The 27,193-nt window shown below is 40.4% G+C and overlaps 1 protein-coding gene across 3 annotated transcripts; it reads left to right on the forward strand.

Annotated features, from left to right (window-relative positions):
* Positions 1-581: 581 nt before the first annotated feature.
* Positions 582-13,619, forward strand: LOC139388513 (alpha-N-acetylgalactosaminide alpha-2,6-sialyltransferase 6-like). 3 transcript variants are annotated; one of them, XM_071135209.1, is made up of 7 exons: positions 586-667; positions 1,326-1,405; positions 4,243-4,449; positions 11,032-11,450; positions 11,735-11,842; positions 12,059-12,130; positions 12,245-13,619. In XM_071135209.1, exons 2-7 carry the CDS (start codon positions 1,382-1,384, stop codon positions 12,429-12,431), a joined length of 1,017 nt encoding a protein of 338 aa, XP_070991310.1. In that variant the 5' UTR covers positions 586-667; positions 1,326-1,381; the 3' UTR covers positions 12,432-13,619. The 3 variants fall into 3 exon arrangements, with proteins under 3 accessions (XP_070991312.1, XP_070991310.1, XP_070991311.1); XM_071135210.1 differs by having other exon boundaries at positions 610-667; positions 12,062-12,130; XM_071135211.1 differs by lacking the exon at positions 12,059-12,130 and having other exon boundaries at positions 582-667.
* The last annotated feature ends 13,574 nt before the right edge of the window (positions 13,620-27,193 follow it).

The raw sequence follows: 27,193 nt of genomic DNA on the forward strand, positions 1-27,193 counted from the left end.
ATGCTGGCGGCGCAGTGGACTAATTCTATGGATGGAGAACAGAAGAGCATTGATTTACATCTCACTGCCATGCCACAATAAACAATGTGTTTGCATGATTAATGCCTAACCAAATTAATTTGTGCTTGGAGTTCAAAGCAGTTAACCTAAACTAAGCTAGCAGGGTTATTAAAAGTCTTACTGAAATATTCTGTGAAAGTTTTAAGGAAGTTATTAAAAAACCACCATGTATCCTGTAAATTTAGTTCAAAACATTCACAACATTTAGAGAATGATCTCATAACGTTATTTAATTACCTCCAATAACCTATCATTTCCATTCTCAGACGTTAATAAAACCTCCTAGGAAAACTTTCAGGGAACCATAGTAAAACGTTCTCAGAACCTCCCTGCACCTAAAAATTAAGTTCCAAGAACATGTGGGAATTTTCACTTCTGTTCTCAGAATGTTTAAAAACGTTCTGTTTACCGGTCAGAAAACGTATGACTTCTTTCCCAGAACCAATGGGAAACTAAAAACGAACGTTCCAACAACTTCCAATTAACAATATGTGCTAGCTGGGGAGCCAGTCCCCTCCTACAATTGTGCAGGAAGATGGTGCAAGCGCTGACAGATCAAACGTCAATGGTGCACGGACGGATCTCATATGGATAAAACTCGGAGTTGGTAAGCAACCCTCGTTTTCATTGCATTTTGTCATTAATCCACTGTTATTGTTGAATGACCGCCATTTCCCGCTATTATGGTTTAAAATAAAGCTTTTTATGGTGTCAACACGAATCGTCTCTGATGTCTGGCTGCGTGAGCGGTAAGGCAACTGGTTTAGGAAAATTGTCATGTCTCCCATAGTGATAGCTTTATTCTATTGGATTGTAATGTTTAATATGTTTCGATAGGCTCGGATTAACAGTTTTGTCCAAACAGATTTCAGTGCGCTAAAATGAAATGTGGGCGCAACAAATATCCCTTTCTATTTAAACCAGGGGTGTTTGTTTTGATAAACCACTGCACCTGTTCTGTAAAACAGGGCCTAGGCTGATTTTATGTTATCATTCGGAATTGCACACTTCTCAAGAATTTGGCAACCATCCTATGGCAAACATTTAGTTTTTTATTTTCCTTATTTTTGTCGCAATGCAATAAACACTAGATTATTCTGCACCACAGTCTATTTCTTTTGAACTATTTCCCATGACAATTGTGACCCACAACAGGATTAGTGACATGGTATTGTCAACATAAGCACACGCACATAGCAGCCGATGAAAGATTTGTAGCCTATGAAAGAGTGTGTATTCATTATGGATCATCTGACTCTTGACAGGGGTGGTGGCCAGAAAAGCACATAACATGTGATGTCGCTCAGCCTGATCTAGAAGCATGGGGCTGAGGCTAGTTGACAAGGTAAGTTCATTCTGAGTATTGATACACCCTCAGTTACTGTTCATAAATATAACTACAAGGCACCTGAAATGCTTATTTCTAGATTCAATTAACTGTTTTTGTAGAATTTGCTATCAAGTATAATTACTGATGCACTGTCCATAATAGGCCTATGTTTTGTACAATTTTATAGCATAACATTATGTATGTTGCATATGGTGCAAAGATGCTAAATAAACCTAAACTTGACATACAGTGTATTTGGAAAGTATTCAGACCCCCTTTTTCCACATTTTGTTACATTATAGCCTTATTCTAAAATTGATTAAATTAAAACATTTCCTCATCAACCTACACACAATACCCGTCAATGACATAGCAAAAACTGTTTTTTTTAATACATGTTTACAAATGTATACAAATAAAACATTACATTTCCATAAGTATTCAGACACTTTGCTATGAGACTTGAAATTTAGCTCCGGTAGATCCTGTTTCAGTTGATCATCCTTGAGATGTTTCTATAACTTGATTGAAGTCCACCTGTGGTAAATTCAATAGATTGGACATGATTTGAAAAGGCATACACCTGTCAGTTGACCGTGCATGTCAGAGTGAAAACCAAGCCATGGGGTGAAATGAATTGTCCGTAGAGCTCCGAGACAGGATTGCGTCGAGGCACAGATCTGGGGAAGGGTACCAAGAAGGGTCTGCAGCATTGGAAGTCCCCAAGAACACCGTAGCCTCCATTATTCTTAAATTGAAGAAGTTTGGAATCACCAAGACTCTTCCAAGAGCTGGGCACCCGGCCAAACTGAGCAATCAGGGGAGAAAGGCCTTGGTCAGGGAGGTAACCACAAACCCGATGGTCACTCTGACAGTGCTACAGAGTACCTATGTGGAGATGGGAGGACCTTCCAGATGGACAACCATCTTCAGCACTCCACCAATCAGGCCTTTATGGTAGAGTGGCCAGACGGAAGCCACAGTTCAGTAAAAGGCACATCACAGCCCTCTGAGTTTGCCAAAAGGCACCTAAAGGACTCTTTAACCATGAGAAACAATATTCTCTGGTCTGATGAAACCAAGCTTCACATCTGAATGCCAAGCGTCACATCTGGAGGAAACCTGGCACCATCCCCACGGTGAAGCATGGTGTTGGCAGCATCATGCTGTGGGGATGTTTTTCAGCGGCAGGGACTGGGAGACTAGTCAGTATCAAGGGAAAGATGGATGGAGCAAAGTACAGAGAATTCCTTGATGATAACCTGCTCCAGAGCACTCAGGACTTCAAACTGGGGTGACGCTTCACATTCCAACATGACAACGACCCTAAGCACACATCCAAGACAATGCAGGACTGGCTTCAGGACAAGTCTCTGAATATCCTAGAGCCAGAGCCTGGACATCTCTGGAGAGACCTGAAAATAGCAGTACAGTGACACACCCCATCCAACCTGACAGCGCTTGAGAGGATTTGTAGAGAAGAATGGGACAAACTCCTCAAACACAGGTGTGCCAAGCTTGTAGTGTCATACCCAAGAAGACTCTAGGTTGTAATTTTTATTTATTTATTTTTTATTTCACCTTTATTTAACCAGGTAGGCAAGTTGAGAACAAGTTCTCATTTACAATTGCGACCTGGCCAAGATAAAGCAAAGCAGTTCGACAGATACAACGACAGTTACACATGGAGTAAAACAAACATAGTCAATAATACAGTATAAACAAGTCTATAAACGATGTGAGCAAATGAGGTGAGAAGGGAGGTAAAGGCAAAAAAAAGGCCATGGTGGCAAAGTAAATACAATATAGCAAGTAAAACACTGGAATGGTAGATTTGCAATGGAAGAATGTGCAAAGTATAAATAAAAATAATGGGGTGCAAAGGAGCTAAATAAATAAATTAAAATACAGTAGGGAAAGAGGTAGTTGTTTGGCCTAAATTATAGGTGGGCTATGTGCAGTAACCTGTGAGCTGCTCTGACAGTTGGTGCTTAAAGCTAGTGAGGGAGATAAGTGTTTCCAGTTTCAGAGATTTTTGTAGTTTGTTCCAGTCATTGGCAGCAGAGAACTGGAAGGAGAGGCGGCCAAAGAAATAATTGGTTTTGGGGGTGACCAGAGAGATATACCTGCTGGAGCGTGTGCTACAGGTGGGAGATGCTATGGTGACCAGCGAGCTGAGATAAGGGGGGACTTTACCTAGCAGGGTCTTGTAGATGACATGGAGCCAGTGGGTTTGGCGACGAGTATGAAGTGAGGGCCAGCCAACGAGAGCGTACAGGTCGCAATGGTGGGTAGTATATGGGGCTTTGGTGACAAAACGGATTGCACTGTGATAGACTGCATCCAATTTGTTGAGTAGGGTATTGGAGGCTATTTTGTAAATGATGTCGCCAAAGTCGAGGATTGGTAGGATGGTCAGTTTTACAAGGGTATGTTTGACAGCATGAGTTGCTGGTGAAGGTGCTTCGACAAAGTACTGCGTAAAGGGTCTGAATACTTATGTAAATGTAATATTTCAGTTAAAATATAATAGTTTTTTTATATAACAATTTAATCAATTTTAGAATAAGGCTGTAACATAACAAAATGTGGAAAAAGGGAAGGAGTTTGAATCACCAGTTTGCCCTGCAAATGGGATTTGAGCTGCTTTCAATTTTTTTTTTTTTACTGAAAGTCAGATCGACAACAAAGCACTAACATTGATCTCGGCACCCAGAACCAAATACAGTGTACACGCTGGCCAGTTAATCGATTTGTTACCTTCCTGTAACAGTCTCACTAAAGAGTAACAAACAACACAGCAATAACTATTGATGTATATCATTTGCATGTACCTCCCTCATCTTTTCCAGCAAGGGCAGCAGAGCCAGAAGATGGTGATCTTCGGAGCCATCTTCCTCCTTATGACCCTCCTCATCCTCTATAGCTCCAACAGTGGCAACGACATCAGCCCCTTATACAGTCCCTTCAGGGCGTCAGCGCCTCATCACGCCATCAAAGTCACCGATCTCAAGAAATGGGCAGGGAAGGAGGGCTATGTTGCTGTCTATGGAAACAAGGTAACTCACACTCAGGGTTGGAATTACAGAGACATTCTATGGAACGTCTATTTCATCCTGGAGACCTGGTCAAGAAGGCCACCCTAATATAAAACGCATGGGAGCTCAACCAAAAATATATATATTTTTTCAACATATTGTACATAGGGCAGAACAAGTATTTAATCAGAACATGCAGTACACTACAAACAGGTAGTGGAGAGTGGGGCAAATTGAACTGTCTAGAGAAATATAGTATGGTTTCTAACAAAGATATCATCTTTCAAGATGTTGTGTATCCCTCAATAATTAATGTAAACATTACAGGTAAGTTGAGCTGTGGAACAGGGTAAGTTCAGCCGCCTAGAAGTGTCAGTACTGAATTGAGTATTACCACTACCTTTTTAAATCCATGTATATCTTTATTTCCCAAACAATTTAACACAATCCAAACCACTTTTTGTCTTTTTAATAGTTTGAAACATATTTTAACACTGGCTTACTGGCTTACTACGTAACAAACACTTTGTACTTGGCTCAACTTACCCTATGGCAAACATTTACTATATTAGACCACACAGTTACAAGTCATACTTGAGTAAAAGTAAAGCTACCTTAATAGAAAATGACTCATTTGAAAGTCACCCAGTGAAATACTACTTGAGTAGAAGTCTAAAAGTATTTGTTTTTAAATATACATAAGTATCAAAAGTAAATGTCATTGCTAAAATATCTTAAGGATAAGTGTAAAAGTATAAATAATTTAAAATTGCTTATACCACAATGTTTTATGTATTTATTGATAGCCAGAGGCACAGTCCAATGCTCAGACAATTTACAAATCAAGTATTTGTGTTTAGTGAGTCTGCCAGATCAGAGGAAGTAGGGATGACCATGAATGTTCTCTGTTTAGTGAGTCTGCCAGATCAGAGGAAGTAGGGATGACCATGAATGTTCTCTGTTTAGTGAGTCTGCCAGATCAGAGGAAGTAGGGATGACCATGAATGTTCTCTGTTTAGTGAGTCTGCCAGATCAGAGGAAGTAGGGATGACCATGAATGTTCTCTGTTTAGTGAGTCTGCCAGATCAGAGGAAGTAGGGATGACCATGAATGTTCTCTGTTTAGTGAGTCTGCCAGATCAGAGGAAGTAGGGATGACCATGAATGTTCTCTGTTTAGTGAGTCTGCCAGATCAGAGGAAGTAGGGATGACCATGAATGTTCTCTGTTTAGTGAGTCTGCCAGATCAGAGGAAGTAGGGATGACCATGAATGTTCTCTGTTTAGTGAGTCTGCCAGATCAGAGGAAGTAGGGATGACCATGAATGTTCTCTGTTTAGTGAGTCTGCCAGATCAGAGGAAGTAGGGATGACCATGAATGTTCTCTGTTTAGTGAGTCTGCCAGATCAGAGGAAGTAGGGATGACCATGAATGTTCTCTGTTTAGTGAGTCTGCCAGATCAGAGGAAGTAGGGATGACCATGAATGTTCTCTGTTTAGTGAGTCTGCCAGATCAGAGGAAGTAGGGATGACCATGAATGTTCTCTGTTTAGTGAGTCTGCCAGATCAGAGGAAGTAGGGATGACCATGAATGTTCTCTGTTTAGTGAGTCTGCCAGATCAGAGGAAGTAGGGATGACCATGAATGTTCTCTGTTTAGTGAGTCTGCCAGATCAGAGGAAGTAAGGATGACCATGAATGTTCTCTGTTTAGTGAGTCTGCCAGATCAGAGGAAGTAGGGATGACCAGGGATGTTCTCTTGATATGTGTGATTTTGACCATTTTCCTAAGCATTCAAAATGTAACGAATACTTTTGGGTGTCTAGGAAAATATAAGGAGTAAAAAGTACATTATTTTCTTTAGGAATGTAGTGATGTAAAAAAGTTGTAAAATATCAATGACGACTAAAGTATTTCTACTTAAGTACTTTACACCACTGCAAGGATGCACTTTCATGCCAGGTTTAGGACCTCATATTGAAGCTTATAGAGACCCCAACTGATGTACAGAACAATCTTAAAATTATCTACTTTAGTTTTTATACAAGCATCATAAAACCTCAAGCAAGTTAAGTCCCAAAAATGTGTTAATCACTTTTTCCATGTGATCTTATCCTTCAGACTCTGGAATCTTCCTAAATATTTGGTCAAATTATTAATTTTATGTATGGTTTCCTATTAACGAGTGGCTCAATGTATCCCTTTAGCTCAACTTACCCCACTCTCCCCTACAGTAAGCTTACCCAACATAATAATATGGTGGTAATAATCATATTAATATGCAGGGCACCCTTGTAACAATCAGTATAACATATAAATGTACTCCCACCCAGAAGCATAAAAACATTACTATTTGCTTCCCCCAAAGGGTTCAAATAATCTGGGTCAAGTCAGCTATTTTTAGGGCACCTCCAGCAGTCTAGGTGTAATTTGAACCCTGTTCCCGCTCACACTTGCGGCATCAAGTTGTATCGGTGGATACATTCATTTTTTCAACACTGGTTAAATGTAGCTATGTACTGCGTGATTCATAGACGCAATCATGCACAGCCCAAAAACAAAACATGCATTTATTTTTAGGAACATCCCAAGTCCAAAATGAAGTAAAACTTCACTGTCCCTAGTGGAAAGCTGTTGCACAGTCCATACAACTGTGTTCATATAGCTGTGTAGAATTGTGGTGTGCTTGTTTACACTGCACATGTACTGTATGTTTATATTTGTGCATGGGTTTTCATTAAATGAGTCCCTTTTGTGTAGTGTAACTTGGTGGGGGGAAAAAACATTCAACTCAACGCACATGTTCAACTTACTTAATAATCAAAATGTTTTCCCACTCTTTTATTTTATTCTATGTGCCAAATAAAGTAGCAGGGTTGACTTAAAATCAGCCGCAAATCCCCTTGTGACAAGGGAATGGAAGCTTCCCAGCTAGCACATTTGGTTCCTTGGAAGTTGTGGGACTGTTTTTGGTTTCCTGTTGGTTCTGGGAACGAAGCCATACGTTTCCTGACCGGTAAAACAAAACATTATTTTATACGTTCTGAGAACGCAAGGTACATGTCAGCTGTTCTGGGAATGTACATTTTTAGGTTGCAGGGAGGTTTCATTAACGTTTGAAGAAAGGACATTACAGGTTGTTTTGAAGGTAATGTTCTGAGAACATGTTTCAATAAGACTTTTAATAATACTGCTAGCTTAGTTTGGCTTAAGTGTTTTGAACTCCAAGCACAGATAGGACACATGGAAATAAATTTGCTTTGGCATTAATCATGTAAACACTTTTTTATTGTGTTCTCCATCCATGGAATTAGTCAACTGAGCCACCAAGATGGAGCTAGCATGCAATCTTTATTTAACTCATACAAAGCTGTTAATTTGTCTATTCAAACAGACCCCATTTCAAAGGAAAAAAAGCACTCATTAGGATCAGGTGTGGCTGAATTTACTTAACAAGATAGAATGAGAGTTTTGTTGAAGCTGAGAATGGAATGTAGGATTTTAACCTTTTTGGGATAGGGGGCAGCATTTTCACTTTTGGATGGATAGCGTGCCCAGAGTGAACTAACTCCTACTGTGTCCCAGATGCTAATACATGCTTATTATTATTATTATTATTATTATTATTGGATAGAAAACACTCTGAAGTTTCTAAAACTGTTTGAATGATGTCTGTGAGTATAACAGAACTCAAATGGCAGGTGAAAATCAGAGAAACCCAACCAGGAAGTGGGACATCCTGAGGTTTGTAGTTTTTCAAAGCTTGGCCTGCCGAGTACACATTGAGATATGGATGAGGTTGCACTTCCTAGGGCTTCCACTAGATGTCAACTGTCTTTAGAAACTGGTTTGAGGATTCTACTATAAAGGAGAGTCTCATGAGACCTCTTTGAGTCAGTGGTCTGGCAGAGAGCCTTGGTCTCATGACGCGCTCCCGACAGGGTTACTTCTCGTTCCAGTGCTTTTCTGAAGACAAAGGAATTCTCCAGTTGGAACATTATTGATTTATGTTAAAAACATCCTAAAGATTGATTCTATACATCGTTTGACATGTTTCTAAAGGAATGTAACGGAACTTTGAGTTTTTGTCTGGATGAAGTGCCTGCGCCTCATGAAGATGGATTACTGGGCTGAACACGCTAACAACAAGTGGCTATTTGGATTCCTGGGAGTGCCTTCTGATGAAGATCATCAAATGTAAGTGAATATTTATGGTGTTTCTAACTTTGTTGATTCCAAAATGGCGGATATTCCTCTGGCTGTTTTGGGTTCTGAGCACCGTTCTCAGATTATGCTTTTTCCGTAAAGTTTTAAAAAAATCTGACACAGACTTCTCCTTAATGCAACCGCTATCTTTAATTCTGTGAATAACACTTGTATCTTTTATCAATGTTTATTATGAGTATTTCTGCAAAATCACTGGATGTTTTGGAATCAAAACATTACTGCATGTAAGGCGCCAATGTAAACTGAGATTTTTGGATATATCTATGCACATTATCGAACAAAACATACATGCGTGTGATCTGATGAAGATCATCAAAGGTTAGTGATTAGTTTGATCTATATTTCTGCTTTTTGTGACTCATCTTTGGCTGGAAAAAATTGCTGTTTTTTCGACTTGGCTATGACCTAACATAATCATATGTTGTGCTTTAGCTGTAAAGCATTTTTTAAATCGGATACGATGGGTAGATTAACAACATGTTTATCTTTCATTTGTTGTATTGGTCTTGTTAATGTGTGAAGTGACATATTTCAAAAGAAAAAAAAAATTCCCGCGCTGCCTTTTCAGTGGAATGTTGCGCTAGAAAGGTTAAGTGACATTCTTAGAGTGTTCTTTGAATGTTACCAATGTTTTTATGGAAGTTTCTCAAAACATGACTTTAAATAGAACCATGAGAAAACGCTATGCTGAAGTACTGAAATTCCCACCTACAGAGGATTTGGAAAGTATTCAGACCCCTTAACTTTTTCAAAATGTTACGTTACAGCCCTATTCTAAAATGTATTACAATTTTTTTTTCTCATCAATCGACACAGTACCCCACAAAAAAACGGAAATATCTAATTTACTTAAGTGTTCAGACCCTTTACTCAGTACTTTGTTGAAGCACCTTTGGCAGCGATTACAACCTCAAGGCTTCTTGGGTATGATGCTACAAGCTTGTCACCTGTATTTGGGGAGTTTCCCCCGATTCTCTGCAGATCCTCTCAAGCTCTGTCAGGTTGGATGGGGAGCATCACTGCACAGCTATTTTCAGGTCTCTCCAGAGATTTTAGATCGGGTTCAAGTCCGGGCTCTGGCTAGGCCACTCAAGGACATTGAGACTTGTCCCAAAGCCACTCCTCCGTTGTCTTGGCTGTGTGCTTAGGGTTGTTGTCCTGTTGGAAGGTGAACCTTTGCCCAAGTCTGAGGTCCTGAGCGCTCTGTAGCAGGTTTTCATCAAGGATTTCTTTGTACTTTGCGCCGTTCACCTTTCCGTTGATCCTGAATAGTCTCCCAGTCCCTATTGCTGAAAAACATCCCCACAGCATGATGCTGCCACCAACATGCTTCACCTTAGGGATGGTGCCAGATTTCCCCCAGATGTGACGCTTGGCATTCAGGCCGAAGAGTTCAATCTTGGTTTCATCAGACCAAAGAATCTTGTTTCTCATGGTCTTATAGTCATTTAGGTGCCTTTTGGCAAACTCCAAAAGGGCTGTCGTGTGTTTTTAATGAGGAGTGGCTTCCATCTGGCCAGTCGACCATAAAGGCCTGATTGGTGGAGTGCTGCAGAGATGGTTGTCCTTCTGGAAGATTCTCCAATCTCTACAGAGGAACTCTGGAGGTCTGTCTGTGACCATCCAGTTCTTGGTCACCTCCCTGACCAAGGCCCTTCTCCCCTGATTGCTCAGTTTGGCAGGGTGACCAGCTCTTGGAAGAGTCTTGGTGGTTCCAAATTTGCAAATTTTGCAAAAATGTCTAAACCTGTTTATTACTTTGTCATAATGGGGTATTGTGTGCAGATTGAGGATAAATGTTTTATTTGATCAATTTTAGAATAAGGCTGTAACAAAATGTTCAAAAACATTGTGCTAGGCTAGCTAGGTTGTTGTGTGCAACAGGGAGGCGCAACAATGTCTATCTATGGATTTCTTAAAGCTTGTGAGGGGCAACTGTCTGTCTGGGTAAAAGGCTTGACGTGTAATTTTACACCACAGAACACCAGTAGAAACGGCTCACCTGCTTTTACACTATGATTTGACTATTAGATGTTAAATATTTCATTTGAAAATCTTTAAAATGTGTGTGTGTGTGTGTGTGTGTTATAATGAGAGTTTTGGGGGCTACGTGGGTTAATCTTCCTGAGAAATCAGAGTGCACATAGGGACATTTTGGCAAGTCATTATTCATATAAAAATCAGATGTATTGCATTTCGCATGTGGTCTATATTAAAGGGCACTTAATTTAATATAGCAGGCTTTTAAAATCCAATATTGGTGCACAATTTTTACTTAAGTATCAAATGGATAAACGGGACTCATTTAATGGAACGACCCGCATGAGAGAGAGAATTATATACTGTATATATGTTCTGACATTTATCCATTCCCTCTCCAGAATATGACCCTGCACTGCCACCACTGTGCTCTGGTGACCAGCTCCAGCCACGTACTGGGCAGCGGGGCCGGACCGGAAATCGACCATACCCAGTGCGTGATCCGCATGAACGACGCCCCCACCACAGGGTTCGAGCGTGACGTGGGCAATCGGACCACTCTCAGAGTGGTGGCCCACTCCAGCGTGTTCAGGGTGGTCAGGCGGCCCACCGAGTTTCTCAACCACACGGATCATAAAGCAAACTCTGCGGTCATATTCTGGGGACCGCCCACCAAGATTGGGAGAGAGGCTAAAGGAACGCTGTACCGTCTGATCCAGAGAGTGAGCATGACCTACAGTAACCTGTCCAGCTTCACAATCACGCCCAGCAAGATGCACAAGTTTGATACACTCTTTCAGAAAGAGACTGGGCGAGACAGGTGGGTGAAAGGGATGAAGGTGGGGATGAGGATGGAACAATGGGGATGATGCTAAATTAATTCAGTTTCATGAAATTTCAATTCAATATGGGATTCAGCTTCAATTCATGAATCAAATTCTAATTGAATTCTAATTACATTTCTTAATGATGATGATCACAACATGAGGATTTTCCTGGCATCTAATGATAGAAATGGCCCTATCAAGAAATACAAAAGTTTTCTTAATATATATATTTTTCTCACTAACATTTCCATTTTTATCCTTTGGTTTCCTTCCAAAGAGCGAAGTCTCAGTCCTGGTTGAGCACTGGCTGGTTCACCATGGTGATCGCCATAGAGATGTGTGACAATATTAAAGTGTACGGGATGGTTCCACCCAGTCACTGTGGGTGAGTATGAACAAGGCTAAACATAACGATAAATCGCTAATAGCGATCTATCAATCACTTAAATCAAACTATTACATTGTGTAATACTTAACGTGTTCAGTGAGCAAATGGTTAATCTATAATACTGATTATTATGAAACCATTGTCTGCAATTGACAGGATTGCTTTCATATACACAATGTAATATTATGTATTATGATTGTGTTCCTATGAAAGAAGCATGGCGAAGACTTTTGGGTCGAAACGTTGCACTGTAAAACAGCGAGGGGAGCATTCGACAGTGTGCGGGTATCTATCTTTCTTGTCTACAAAGGAGCCATAGAGTAATTGCTACCCATTATGTATGCTGATTGTCTTGGAGCACATTGTCAATGCAGTCATTTGTAGCACCCTTTCTCCTAGAAAAAAGCCCCAGCCCAAGAAGATGCCCTACCACTACTACAAGCCCAGGGGCCCAGAAGAGTGTGTCACCTACCTGCAGAACGAGAAGGGCCGAAAGGGACCCCACCATCGGTTCATCACGGAGAAACAGGTGTTCGCACACTGGGCCAAGCAGTATAATATCACCTTCACTCACCCCACATGGTGAGATGACTGGTTCCTCTCACAAGGTATGCCCCCTTCTCTGAAAGGTAGTCATTTCTCTTGGGAAGTACTGTAGCCCTGTGATGACTTGAAGAAAATACATGAAGTATTTCTTTCACATATGAAGCTGTGGGCTTGGTTTGTAACAAATAATATAAATTAGAAATGTGTTTTTTATTTTACAAAGCTAGCTACAAAAAAAGTGTACAATCTAAGTTTTACAGGAGTTAATACTGTTTTTCTGTGTACAGTAGAAAATGAAATTCCACACTCCACATTCCACACACAAACTGTAACTCCTGGAAAATTTAGATTTTTATGCTTTTTTTTTATAGCTAGTTTGGTAAAATAAAAAACACATTTCTAATTATAGGGCAACTGATGTTTAATGTAAATATAAACAAACAAAAAATATTTTTACATGTTTCTAATGTTTGTTTTAAAAAAGTCCTCAAAAGCAAATGATATAATATCAACTTTCTCATACTGAGGGGAGATTGTATTATCCTAGACGTTAAAGGAATTCATTTCAGAGACATATGCTTATAGACAGTATGGCTCAAATTAAGTGACATGTTTGTTGCATTACGTTATCCAATCAAACATTGTGTGGCTTTCACTTAACACAGTAAAAATACCAACAGAAAACATTAAGCTTACATTTATAGCACTGTAGGTTGGCTCGTGCCAACCCAATGGAATCATAACATTCCTGTTGAATGTAGGGGTGTGTGAGATTAAGGCATTCACACAACTGTGCTGTACTGGATGCAGAGTTTGTTTTATCCTGTCAAACCATGACGCAAACAAACATTGTCTCGTCATCTTTGACCCTTTACCTCTGTGACATCCTGAGGCATGCAGCTGTTGGAGTCTGAACGATCCAAAATAATGTATTGCGTTATTTATTTATTAGCATTGTGCTGATTGACTTGTTATTCTTCATGAATGTTCTGTAATGTGTGTCTTGAGAACAAATAACGTTTGATAAAAGATGCATGTACATGTTTAAATTCGCATGGAATCCTATACACAGGGGATAGTAGAAACATAAGACAAAAGGGTAACAGTGGATATAGATGGAACACACCTACTGACCTGATACAAAAGACAAGGAGTACCACCAAGAACATCTTATGGTTCTTCACTTGTGCTGTGATCTTCTATCCTTGAATAAAAAATGCTGATGGTACAGAATGTCCATTCATTTGATCCCAGAAGTGTATAAAAGGTGTGAACTATTAGTCCTTTTGACTTCCTTTCAGTGATGGTTTGTCAGTGGCCACTTCCTGTTACGAACCTTTGGCCTTGTCTGGAAATGTGGCTGCGATTTTCTTCCTCAGGCTGGACATCGAGATCAAGATGGCCTCCTGTGGAAAAGACATGATGAAAGATAACAGGCCTGGAGTTTTTCCTTACATGTATAGAAACCAGTGGAGGCTGGTGACTTGAAAGAGTGAGGAGGATGGAAGACCTACGTTATAGGCTCGGACCGAACAACAAAGCGCATTTGAAAAATCATCAAAGACAAATTATTTTAACCGAAAATTTTTATTAAAGACATTTATAGTAAACTATTATGGGGAATAGGAATGAGAGCATCTTATACTGTTGGGAAGGGCAGCAGTGATTGTATGAGGCATGAGTAGGTGTTTGGAGGCTTGACTTCAGTGCAGGACAGGGTTGAGGTGTTCAGAGGCTTCAGTGCAGAAAAAAGTTAATCATGGATGGATGATGTTGGAGAAGAGCCCAACTCTTAAGGACAGGACAGGATTTGACTGGGAGGACAAAGAATGAGTTAGTCCAAGCAAGGAGTAAAATCACATTGATGTGTTATAATGTGATTGTGTTTGTCTATGTGATTGACTCTTCATAGTAATTGAAAGAAAATGTATAGGGGTACTCACAGTGCTTGGAGAGGAAACATTCAATGTTCCAGTAGATTAAATGGTTCTTCAGAGGGGCACAGGGCTGTCAAGTTTTTTTTTTTAAATGATTAGGCAAGTCCGTTAAGAACAAATTCTTATTTACAATGACGACAAAAGGCAAAAGCCCAGGGAATAAAATTTAAAAAATAATACAATATAAATGTAGGACAAAACCCACATCACAACAAGAGAGACAACACTACATAAAGAGAGACCTAAGTCAACAACCTAGCAACACATGTTAGCAGCACAAAACATGGTACAAACATTATTGGGCACAGACAACAGCACAAAGGGAAAGAAGGTAGACAATACATCACACAAAGCAGCCACAGTGAGGTTTGAGAAGGAAGGGAAGTGAGACTTGCTGTAAAATATGTTGTATCCAATTAACTAGGTAGGCCAGACCCAGCTGCTATAGAGAGCAATAGTAATGGCATCTTTTGTAGGCACAAACTCCGCTGTGGTTCGTTGGACAAATCCTATGGGAAAATTGTGTTTTTAGATCAACACTGAAAACAAGGTCTGTGGTAAACGCAGGCTTGAACCTTGTTTTTCACAGAATTTTAATTAAAAGCAAATGCTATAATGGTCATGTTAACTGATCTCAGGAAATGTATAATCTCCTAAAAACCAATTTATACTAGATCGAAAATGTGGTCAGTGCCATATGGATGGTGTGAAGCAGGCGAAGACCAGTACTAAACAGCATACAATACTAACTGTACAATGTGTTGGGTTTTTTTAGGCTCAATCTGTGTCCGGGAAACTGGCCCCAAAAGAAAAGTAATTTCATCTCAGTAACCATTATTGTAGAAGTTACTTTTTGAGGTAGTGCAATAAGAGCAAACGCTGAAATACCTTGTAGTGGTCAGAGCCCTTCAGAGGTGCACAGGGCTGTCCTGTTCTTCAGAGGGCAGAGGACAAGGGGTTCTTCAGTTCTTCAGAGGGCACAGGGGGGAGGGGGGAGACAGAATACAGTATTCGGCATGTATTAAAAAGTGGTTGATGACGTATTTTATGTGTCACGTGGTTATGCCCAAATATGTACATCCTGTCCGGATGTTCTCACACTATGGAGTTAGTGTTTATGTAACCTGATAGTGCAGCTGTTCCTTTGAAGTAAAGCATCTGTTTGAACTAAAGCTGTCATAGTGATTGAAGTGTAGCGACCTTGTTGAACTGTGGAATGTTTGAACATTTGAGAGAGTAGGGCAATGTTGTAATGAATTTATGGCTCTGCTGTATCAGGATCTTGTATATTGAACAGTAATTTCCGGGGTAGGTCAGCCAGAGTATAAGTAAGATCTGTGAACACAACGAGTGCCAAGAAACCTCGAGAGCTAAACCACAGAATACTCTAAAGAAATAAATAAAACATGGCTACTAGACCCATTGTCAGTGTATTGTGTCCTTCGTGTCATGAACACAATGGCAAAACCATTGAAGCCATTCTTTGTGATGCCTCTGATTTGTTTTAACGGTGTGCATGATATGAGTGATGGACATATGGGTTACATTTTCCAACCGGACGATTCAACGGTGAAGATTTTCACAAACAGCTGCCTCAGCACCATTTTCCAACCAAAAACAGGGAATTTTTCTCTTGCGTTGCGGATGAGAGAATGGTTTAAGATAAGACTTGCTCTATGTCAGATCGAACAGGCCCTGAGTGGGACAACCCTCCCGGGGTATGCATTGGAAGAGGAAGTCTGCGGGGGAGATGATTTGAAAGCCATAAGAATCTCTTCAGTGGCATATAGTCCAGACTCCAAAGTGACAATTTTAGGTTGTGCCGAATTCAATAGTTCCAATGCAACCAAATGAGTTAGTTCGTATGTACTTTCAAAAGCCTGCACAGAGGTCAACTGTTTTGTGCCTGTCTTTAGCTTCAGGCAGGTAGATTATCATAAAGACCTTGACATGATGAAACAAGTGGAAAATCTTTTCCAACATCATGAACATTTACGTCGATGGGCCATTTCTATCCTTAAGACAGAACCTGGGACTAAAGGCAAGATGGTTGATCTATCCTAGAAAAGAAAACATACGGAACCTGGATGGAGCGGGATATCGTGCAGGGAAGAGACTGTCTGAACCGGTCACATCTTGACGATGGTGATGTTGGTTTACCATAGATCCTACCCTAGGCCTTTTTCTCTAAGGAGGGAATTAAAGAATAATGACAGTATTGTTTCATAAAAACGTGTAATATGTATACAATTCGGTACTAAAGATTTTTAAAATGTAATTTACATTGAATGAAATATCTGGCTGTCTCTCTCTGTCTATGTACCTCAAAAGGTTGCAGTGTGTGTCTGCGTGTGTGTGTGTGTGTGTGTGTCTGTGTGTCTACGTGCGTGTTTGAACCAATGTTTTTTTCCTCATCAATTCAGGAGTAGGGGGCTATATGTACATGAGGATACCGAAATAAGTGTTTTTTTCCCCCCTGAGCATCTCATTTACCTTCAAGGGGCTGAAATATCTGTCTCTCTACCTCACTTGTGTGTCCCGGTGTCAGATTATGAGCTGGGTTTACACACACACACACAGAGAATCTTGAAAATAATCAAAAAGCCTTCTTTTATATGAATACAGTCTTTCCTACAACAGACAATTATAAATATAAACATTTAATGGGTTTTCAAATGTAGTACTGTGTGGTAATAATATATGTTCTATACATTTTTGGGGGGTAAAAAAACATTCTGGCATAGTTAAATATTGCATTGTAAAATTGTTTTAAATAATTATAACATGTTTAAAAGGTCTGTACTAAAGATTTAGAATTAAATAAAGCATTTTAAAATTGTATCTTACCTTTAATGAATGGAATCTCTGTCTCTCGCGCTCTCTCTGTATCTGTCTGTCTCGGTTTCTCAACACAAGAGAAATGATTCTGGGAAAGGTGTGTGTAGGTGTGTGTGTGTGTGTGTGTGTGTTTGAACCAATGTTTTTTTCTCATCAATTCAGCAGTAGGGGGCTATATGTACTGTATATAAGGATACCCAAACAACAGGTGTTTTTTCCCTGGGTCGGGATCAACAAAAAGTTTTACACCCCAGGAGAGCACCACACAAATGTTTGCAGTCGCAGTCAATCACATAGACAGTAAGAGGCTCCTGCAATCCTTTTAAACACATGGAGAATTTTGAAGGTGAGTTGAAATTACAATCTAAACAATGCCTTTTTTATATATCTAACTATGCATGTTAATATGTATATATTGTATATTATAAAAGGTATGTTTTTTAATAAGGTATATATATATATATATATATATATATATATATATATATATTGAAGGAGAGGTTATTGTTAAATGCTTTATTTATTTATTTATTTGTTAAAAGAGAATGGACTTGGGGCTTACACAGGTATTTACCCCAAAATGTTGTGGATAAAATCATATATATCAGACTTCTAAACAGCAATCACTAACTCAGAGAGGCTGCTGTATACATTGAGACCCAATCACGGTGCATCACTGGACAATGAATGGATCACTAGTCACTTTATACAATGACCCTTTAAATAATGCCACTTTAATACTTTAATAATGGTTACATATCTTACATTAAGCATATCACCTGTATATATTGCATTTTATACCCTCTACTGGATCATGCCTATGCAGCGGTTCCATCGTTCACCCATATATTTATATGTACATATTGTCATTCACCCTTTTAGATTTGTGTGTGTATTAGGTGGTTGGTGGGGGCTTTTTAGATTAGTTGTTAGATGTGTGTGTGTGTGTGTAGTAGGTATTTGTCGGGAATTGTTAGATATTACATGTTAGATATTACTGCACTGTTGGAACTAGAAGCACACGCATTTCGCTACATATGCATTAACATCTGCTAACTCTGTATGTGACCAATAAAACATGATTTAGAATTGTTCTGAAAAATGAAAAACATGCAAACCATAGCCTCTCTCTCTCTATAAATAAAAAGGTTTCTTCAAATATTTAACAGTAGTTACAGTGCCTTGCGAAAGTATTTGGCCCCCTTGAACTTTGCGACCTTTTGCCACATTTCAGGCTTCAAACATAAAGATATAAAACTATTTTTTTGTGAAGAATCAACAACAAGTGGGACACAATCATGAAGTGGAACGACATTTATTGGATATTTCAAACTTTTTTAACAAATCAAAAACTGAAAAATTGGGCGTGCAAAATTATTCAGCCCCTTTAGAACGACAGATTTTTACCTTGTCAGCTCGGGGGTTTTCAGTGCAGCAAACTCTCTCCAGAAGTTCAGTGAGGATCTCTGAATGATCCAATGTTGACCTAAATGACTAATGATGATAAATACAATCCACCTGTGTGTAATCAAGTCTCATCACCGCACCCCACCTTCAGCAGCTACACACACACACACACACACACACACAACTCCTATAATAAATGCACCTGCACTACAGATTTTGCCAAACCTCGTGATGTCTTGTGATGCAAAACACAGTGTCTCTTGTTGTACCTAAGTGAAGCAGATCTTGAACTCATCTTGTTCAATCTAATTTATCTATCATAGCTGAATGGACATTAGAAGAGGATAGTCTCATGCAATCTGAAATCATAAAAAATAAGCAGGCTATCTCATAAACGTTAACAATCCGTTAAGCTAATTCAGCTCTCTTGAAATTCCAGCGTCATTCAGAGAGCATCATGAACCTTAAAATAGACAACCCCCAAACTCACTTACAGTGAACAAGGACAACAGTGCAAAATTATTCACCAGAAGTTCAGTGAGGATCTCTGAAGGCAGGTCATGAAGAACAAGGAACACACCAGGTAGGTCCGAGATACTGTTGTGAAGAAGTTTAAAGCCGGATTTGGATACAAAAATATTTCCCAAGCTTTAAACATCCCAAGGAGCACTGTGCAAGCGATAATATTGAAATGGAAGGAGTATCAGACCACTGCAAATCTACCAAGACCTGGCCGTCCCTCTAAACTTTCAGCTCATACAAGGAGAAGACTGATCAGAGATGCAGCCAAGAGGCCCATGATCACTCTGGATGAACTGCAGAGATCTACAGCTGAGGTGGGAGACTCTGTCCATAGGACAACAATCAGTCGTATATTGCACAAATCTGGCCTTTATGGAAGAGTGGCAAGAAGAAAGCCATTTCTTAAAGATATCCATAAAAAGTGTCGTTTAAAGTTTGCCACAAGCCACCTGGGAGACACACCAAACATGTGGAAGAAGGTGCTCTGGTCAGATGAAACCAAAATTGAACTTATTGGCAACAATGCAAAATGTTATGTTTGGCGTAAAAGCAACACAGCTCATCACCCTGAACACACCATCCCCACTGTCAAACATGGTGGTGTTAGCATCATGGTTTGGGCCTGCTTTTCTTCAGCAGGGACAGGGAAGATGGTTAAAATTGATGGGAAGATGGATGGAGCCAAATACAGGACCATTCTGGAAGAAAACTTGATGGAGTCTGCAAAAGACCTGAGACTGGGACGGAGATTTGTCATCCAACAAGACAATGATCCAAAACATAAAGCAAAATCTACAATGGAATGGTTCAATAATAAACATATCCAGGTGTTAGAATGGCCAAGTCAAAGTCCAGACCTGAATCCAATCGAGAATCTGTGGAAAGAACTAAAAACTGCTGTTCACAAATGCTCTCCATCCAACCTCACTGAGCTCAAGCTGTTTTGCAAGGAGGAATGGGAAAACATTTCAGTCTCTCGATGTGCAAAACTGATAGAGACATACCCCAAGCAACTTACAGCTGTAATCGCAGCAAAAGGTGGCGCTACAAAGTATTAACTTAAGGGGGCTGAATAATTTTGCACACTCCCAGGGCCCTCACCACCTCCCTGTAGGCTGTCTCATCATTGTTGGTAATCAGGCCAACTACTGTTTCGTCATCTGCAAACTTGATGATTGAGTTGGAGGCGTGCGTGACCACGCAGTCATGAGTGAACAGGGAGTACAGGAGGGGGCTGATCATGCATCCTTGTGGGGCCCCGATGTTGAGGATCAGCAAAGTGGAGGTGTTGTTTCCTACCTTCACCACCTGGGGGCGGACCATCATGAAGTCCAGGACCCAGTTGCACAGGGCGGGGATCAGACCCAGGATCTCGAGCTTAATGATGAGCTTGGAGCATACTATGGTGTTGAATGCTGAGCTATACTCAATGAACAGCATTCTTACATTGGTATTCCTCTTGTCCAGATAAGATAGGGCAATGTGGAGTGCGATGGCGATTGCATCGTCTGTGGATCTATTGGGGCGGTAAGCAAATTGAAGTGTGTTTAGGGTGTCAGGTAAGGTAGAGGTGATATAATCCTTGACTAGTCTCTCAAAGCACTTCATGATGACAAGATAGTCATTTAATTCAGTCACCTTTGGTTTCTTGGGTACAGGAACAATGGTGGACATTTTGAAGCACGTGGGGACAACAGACTGGGATAGGGAGAGATTGAGGATGCGGCTAGGGTTGCCGTCTGGGCCGGGAGCCTTGCGAGGCTTATCACGCTTAAATGTCTTACTCACGTCTGCCACGGAAATGGAGAGCCCACAGTCCTTGGTAGCAGGCCGCATTGGTGGCACTGTTTTATCTTCAAAGCAGGCAAAGGTGTTTAGATTGTCTGGAAGCAAGACGTCGGTGTTCGTGACGTGGCTGCTTTCAGTTTTGCGCGAATGCTGCCATCTATCCACGGTTTCTGTTTAGGGTAGGTTTTAATAGTCACAGTGAGTACAACATCTCCTATACACTTCCTGATAGACAAATACGGTGACTGAGTTTATGTTGTTCTCGGAGGCTACCCGGAACAGATCTCAGTCCACGTGATTCAAACAATCTTGAAGCATGGATTCCGATTGGTCAGACCAGCGTTGAATAGTTCTTAGCACAAATACTTGTTTGAGTTTCTGCCTATAGGAAGGGAGGACCAAAATGGAGTTGTGATCTGATTTGCCGAAGGGAGGGCCTTGTAGGCATCCCGGAAGTTGGAGTAGCAGAGGTCGAGTGTTTTAGCAGCACAAATACTATAGTCAATGTGTTGATAGAACTTCGGTAACTTTTTCCTCAAATTTGTTTTGTTAAAATCCCCAGCTACAATAAATGCAGCCTCGGGATATGTGGATTCCCTTTTACATCATGTCCAGTGAAGTTCTTTGAGGGCCGTCGCGAGGGGGGGAATATACACGGCTGTGACTATAACTGAAGAGAATTCTCTTGGGAGGTAATACGGTCAGCATTTGATTGAGTTATTCTAGGTCGGGTAAACAAAAGGACTTGAGTTATCATAATCACACCATGAGTAGTTAATCATGAAACATACACCCTTCTTCCTGGATAGATATTTATTCCTGTCTGCCGATGAACTGAGAACCCAACTGGCTGAATGGACTCAGACAGCATATCCCGAGAGAGCCATGTTTCTGTGAAACAGAGTATGTTACAATCCCTGTTACAACGCTGGTAATGCTGGTGAGTTACTGCCGCTCTGATATCCAAAAGTTATTCACGGCTGTATGTAATAACACAAAACATTTCCTGAGCTAATAATGTAAGAAATAACACATAAAAAAACAAAATACTGCAAAGTTTTCTAGGAGCTAAAAGCACGGTAGCCCTGTACGAATGGGATACTTTTACTCTACCAACTGAGTTTTTTTCCTGCTATCTGTTGAAACTAACAACGTTGCTCTATCAAATATATAGAATAATTCCTCCGTGCTTGGAATGGAATCTCTTATGCTAGCTAGCTAGCTCATTTTAGATGAGATTAGCAAAAGTTAGTTTCAAGTTATCTAAAAAAATAAAATACAACTTACCGTTTTGCTCCAAAATGTTGTCCTTTCTCAATATTACACGTTAGTGGCATTGCCAATTCTTGTTCACAAATGTATTTAGTTACAGTCTGTGGTCCTCAAACTCAAAAATTATTGTTACCACAGCCATAAAGTCAGACGGACCGCTTGAAGGAGTGATGACACATATGCCGGCTCAGAAGGCCTGCACACCTGACCATTCAGATGAGGTAGTGTAATGATCTGTATTTTGGTTTGCGGGAAATGCCAAATTTTCGGTCGTCACTAGTTAACCTCTTGAAACTAGGGGGCACTATTTTCATTTTTGGTCGTCACTAGTAAGTACACAGGATATTTTTCAGGACCAGATAATGTAATATTTATATAATTGACAGCTTAGGATAGAAAACACTAGTTTCCAAAACTGTAAAAATAGTGTCTGTGTATAACAGAACTGATATTGCAGGCGAAAGTCTGAGAAATCCAATCAGGAAGTGACTCTTATTTAGAAACCTCTGCGTCCCTATTGAGCAGTGAAAGGGATATCAACCAGATTACCTTTTCTATGGCTTCCCTAATGTGTCTAGTGTCACAAGACATAGTTTCAGGCTTTTATTTTGAAAAATGAGCGTGAACGACAACATTGCGTCAGTGGTCAGCTGGTGGCTCTCAGTGATTTGTGCATAATAGACAAATGCGGCCATTGTTTCTCTCGCTCCTACTAAGAAGCCAACTGTCCCGGTTGATATATTAACAAATAGATATTTGAAAAACAACTTGAGGATTGATTATAATAAACGTTTGCCATGTTTCTGTCTATGGATCTAATTTGGAATATTTTTCGGCGTTACGAACAAACAGGTATTTCGGCTATAAAAATAATCTTTATGGAACAAAATTAACATTTGCTGTCTAACTGGGAGTCTCGTGAGTGAAAACATCCAAAGCTCATCAAAGGTAAACGATTTAATTTTATTGCTTTTCTGATTTTCGTGACCAAGTTGCCTGCTGCTAGCTGGACATAAGGCTATGCTAGGCTATCGATAAACTTACACAAATGCATGTCTTGCTTTGGCTGTAAAGCATACTTTCAAAATCTGAGATGACAGGGTGATTAACAAAAGGCTAATTAAGCTGTGTTTCAATATTTCACTTGTGATTTCATGAATATGAATATTTTCTAGTCATATTTTTTTGTCCGTTGCGTTATGCTAATTGATGACAATTCTCCCAGATCCGGGATGGGTAGTTCCAAATTAACACAGCCACAAATTCATAACTTATTTCTACAATTTCGCTTCTTAAAACGTCTTGCGACTCCAAACCCGTATCCGGGAGCGTAATCATAGCCTCAAGCTCATTACCATAACACAAAGTTTCCTATTCATGAAAATCGCAATTGAAATGAAATAAATATATTGAAACACAAGCTTAGCCTTTTGTTAACAACACTGTCATCTCAGATTTTCAAAATATGCTTTTCAACCAGCTACAAAAGCAATTGTGTAAGAGTATTGATAGCCTAGCATAGCATTAAGCCTAGCATTCAGCAGGCAACATTTTCACAAAAACAAGAAAAGCATTCAAATAAAATAATTTACCTTTGAAGAACTTCGGATGTTTTCAATGATGAGACTCTCAGATAGCAAATGTTCATTTTATCCAAAAATATTATTTGTGTATGTGAAATAGCTCCGTTTTGTTCATCACGTTTGGCTAAGAAAAAGACTGGAAAATGCAGTCGCTACAACGCCAAACTTTTTCCCAAATTAGCTCCATAATATCGACAGAAACATGGCAAACGTTGTTTAGAATCAATCCTCAAGGTGTTTTTCACAATTCTATTCGATGAAAAATCATTCGTGGCATTCGGTTTCTCAGAGTCAAACGGAAAAATACTGCAGCTGGAGATTACGCAATAATTGCGACGGAGGACACCAAGCGACCACCTGGTAGAAGTAGTCTCTTATGGTCAATCTTCCAATGATATGCCTACAAATACGTCACAATGTTGCAGACACCTTGGGGAAAACGTGGAAAATGTAAGCTGACTCCTAGCTCCTCCACAGCCATATAAGGAGTCATTGCCATGAGGCGGTTTCAAAAAATGCAGCACTTCCTGATTGAAATTTCATCTTGGTTTCGCCTGTAGCATCAGTTCTGTGGCACACAGACAATATATTTGCAGTTTTGGAAACGTTAGAGTGTTTTCTATCCAAAGCTGTCACTTATATGCATAGTCGAGCATCTTGTCGTGACAAAATATCGCGCTTAAAACGGGAATGTTTTTTATCCAAAAATGAAATACCGCCCTTAGAGTTCCAAGAGGTTAAAATCGGATTTTAACCTTAACCACGCTGATAACCTTATGCCTATCCCTAACCTTAAATAATGAACATTTAGGTTACAGGTTTCTTTTTACAATATAGCCAATTTTAACTTGGTTGTTATCTAGTGGAAACCCTTCAGCGGGGGGAAGACGTTGGGGTCACCAGCATCTTGTCAGCAACAATAAAAAAGTACTTCTGGGTCACAGGATTTCTGAAATGTTCAAAATAAAATTCCCCCACATAAAACTAGAAAGATGTCATGAAAACGGCCAATGTGGCATCAATAATGTCCTGTAAGAATGCCGCTGGATGGAATAGTGGCCACTTTACAGGCTCCTGACCAATTTTCTATTTTGTGTATTTTTTTGCTCTGACTTCTACGTCAATGAGTCGGAGGCAAAAGACATATTGATTATCCTAGACCAGGCCCAAATCCCGACACTCAAAGAAGAAATGATGGCTGTAGACCATACTATTAACTAAGAGAGTTTATATCTTTCATAGCTGTCTATTTACCACCACAAACCGATGCTGTCACTAAGACCGCACTCAACGAACTGTATATGGCCATAAGCAAACAAGAATATGCTCATCTCACGAGGCGGCGCTCCTAGTGGCCGGTGACTAATGCAGGAAAACTGAAATCCGTTTAACCTAATTTCTACCAGCAACTAGAGGCAAAAAAACCTCTAGATCACCTTTACTCCACACACAGAGACACATACAAAGCTCTCCCTCGCACCCTATGGCAAATCTGACCATACTCCACATCAACGGGGCTGTAGCAGAGTAGGTCGAGAGCGTGAAGTTCCTCGGTGTTCACATCACTAAGGAATTATCATGGTCCACAAATCAACAGTCATGAAGAGGGCACAAAAACACCTCTTCCCCCTCAGGAGCCTGAAAAGATTCAGCATGGGCCCTCAGATTCTGAAAAAGTTATACAGCTGCACCATTGAGAGCATCTTGAATGGCAGCATCACCATTTGGTATGGCAAATGCTTGGCATCCGACCGCAAGGCGCTACAGAGGGTAGTTCATACGGCCCAGTACATCACTGGGGCCGAGAACCGTACCATCCAGGACCTCTATACCAGGAGGCAGAGGAAAGCCTTAAAAATCTCCAGCCGCCCAAGTCATTGACTGTTTTCTCTGCTACCACACAGGCAAGTGGGACCGATGCACCACGTCTAGAACCAACAGGATCCTGAACAGCTTCTACTCCCAAGCTATAAGATTGCTAAATAGTTAGTTAAATCATTAACCGGACTATCAGCGTTGACCCTTTTTGCACTAATGCTTTTGACTAATCACATACGCTGCTGATACTGTTTGTTATCTATCCTGTTGCCTAGTCACTTAATCCCTTCCTACAGTGCATTCGGAAAGTATTCAGACCCCTTGACTTTTGTTACAGAACTATTGTAAAATGGATTAAATGAAAAAAATTATAGTCTACACACAATTCCCCATAATGACAAAGTGAAAACTGGGTTAAAATGTTTGCAAAATTATTACAAATAAAAAACAGAAATACCTTAATACATCAGTATTCAGACCCTTTTCTATGAGACTCAAAATTGAGCTCGGGTGCATCCTGTTTCCATTGATCATCCTTGATGTTTCTACAACTTGGAGTCCACCTGTGGTAAATTCAATTGTTTGGACATGATTTGAAAAGGCACACACATCTATATAAGGTCCCACAGTTGACAGTGCATGTCAGAGCAAAACCAAGCCATGACGTCAAAGGAATGGTCCGTAGAGCTACGAGATAGGATTGTGTCGAGGCACAGATCTGGGAAAGGGTATCAAAAAATGTCTGCAGCGTTGAAGGTCCCCAAGAACATAGTGGCCTCCATCATTCTTTAATGGAAAAAGTTTGGAACCCCCAAGACTCTTCCTAGAATTGGCCGCCCGGCCAAACTGAGCAATCGGGGGAGAAAGTCCTTAGTCGGGGAGGTGACAAGGAACCTGCTGGTCACTCTGACACACCTCCAGAGTTCCTGTGTGATGATGGGAGAACCATCTCTGCAACACTCCACCAATCAGGCCTTTATGGTAGAGTGGCCAGACAGAAGCCACTGCTTCTAAAGAACCTAATGAACTCTGACCATTAGAAACAATATTTTCTGGTCTGATGAAACCAAGTTTGAACTCTTTGGCCTGAATGCCAAGCATCAAGTCTGGAGGAAACCTGGCACCATCCCTACGGTGAAGCATGGTGGTGGCAGCATCGTGCTGTGGGGATGTCTTTCAGCGGTAGGGACTAGGAGACTAGTCAAAATCGAGGAACAGAGCAAAGTACAGAAAGATCCTTGATCCAAACCTGCTCCAGAGCGCTCAGGACCTCAGACTGGGGCAAAGGTTCACCTTCCAACAGGACAAAGACCCTAAACACACAGTCAAAACAGTGCAGGAGTGGTCTCTGGACTTGAACCCAATCAAACATCTCTGGAGAGACTTGAAAATAGCTGTGCAGCAACTCTCCATCCAACCTGACAGCGCTTGAGAGGATCTGCAGAGAATGGGAGAAACTCTCAACTACAGGTGTGCCAAGCTTGTAGCGTCATACCCAAGAATACACAAGGCTGTAATCGTTGCCAAAGGTGCTTCAAAGTATTGAGTAAAGGGTCCGAATACTTATGTAAAAATGTCTAAAAACCTGTTTTGCTTTGTCATTATGGGCTATTGTGTGTAGATTGATGAGGGAAAGA

This window comes from Oncorhynchus clarkii, chromosome 29 (genome assembly GCF_045791955.1).
Source record: "Oncorhynchus clarkii lewisi isolate Uvic-CL-2024 chromosome 29, UVic_Ocla_1.0, whole genome shotgun sequence".
NCBI classification, from domain to species: Eukaryota; Metazoa; Chordata; class Actinopteri; order Salmoniformes; family Salmonidae; genus Oncorhynchus; species Oncorhynchus clarkii.

What these genes read in the sequence shown, in the direction of transcription:
- LOC139388513 (XM_071135209.1), top strand. Translation starts at nt 1,382, where the DNA reads ATGGGGCTGAGGCTAGTTGACAAG. An exon ending in GGCTGAGGCTAGTTGACAAG is followed by an intron (nt 1,406 to 4,242) that starts GTAAGTTCATTC and finishes CATCTTTTCCAG; the next exon opens with CAAGGGCAGCAGAGCCAGAA. An exon ending in TTGCTGTCTATGGAAACAAG is followed by an intron (nt 4,450 to 11,031) that starts GTAACTCACACT and finishes TTCCCTCTCCAG; the next exon opens with AATATGACCCTGCACTGCCA.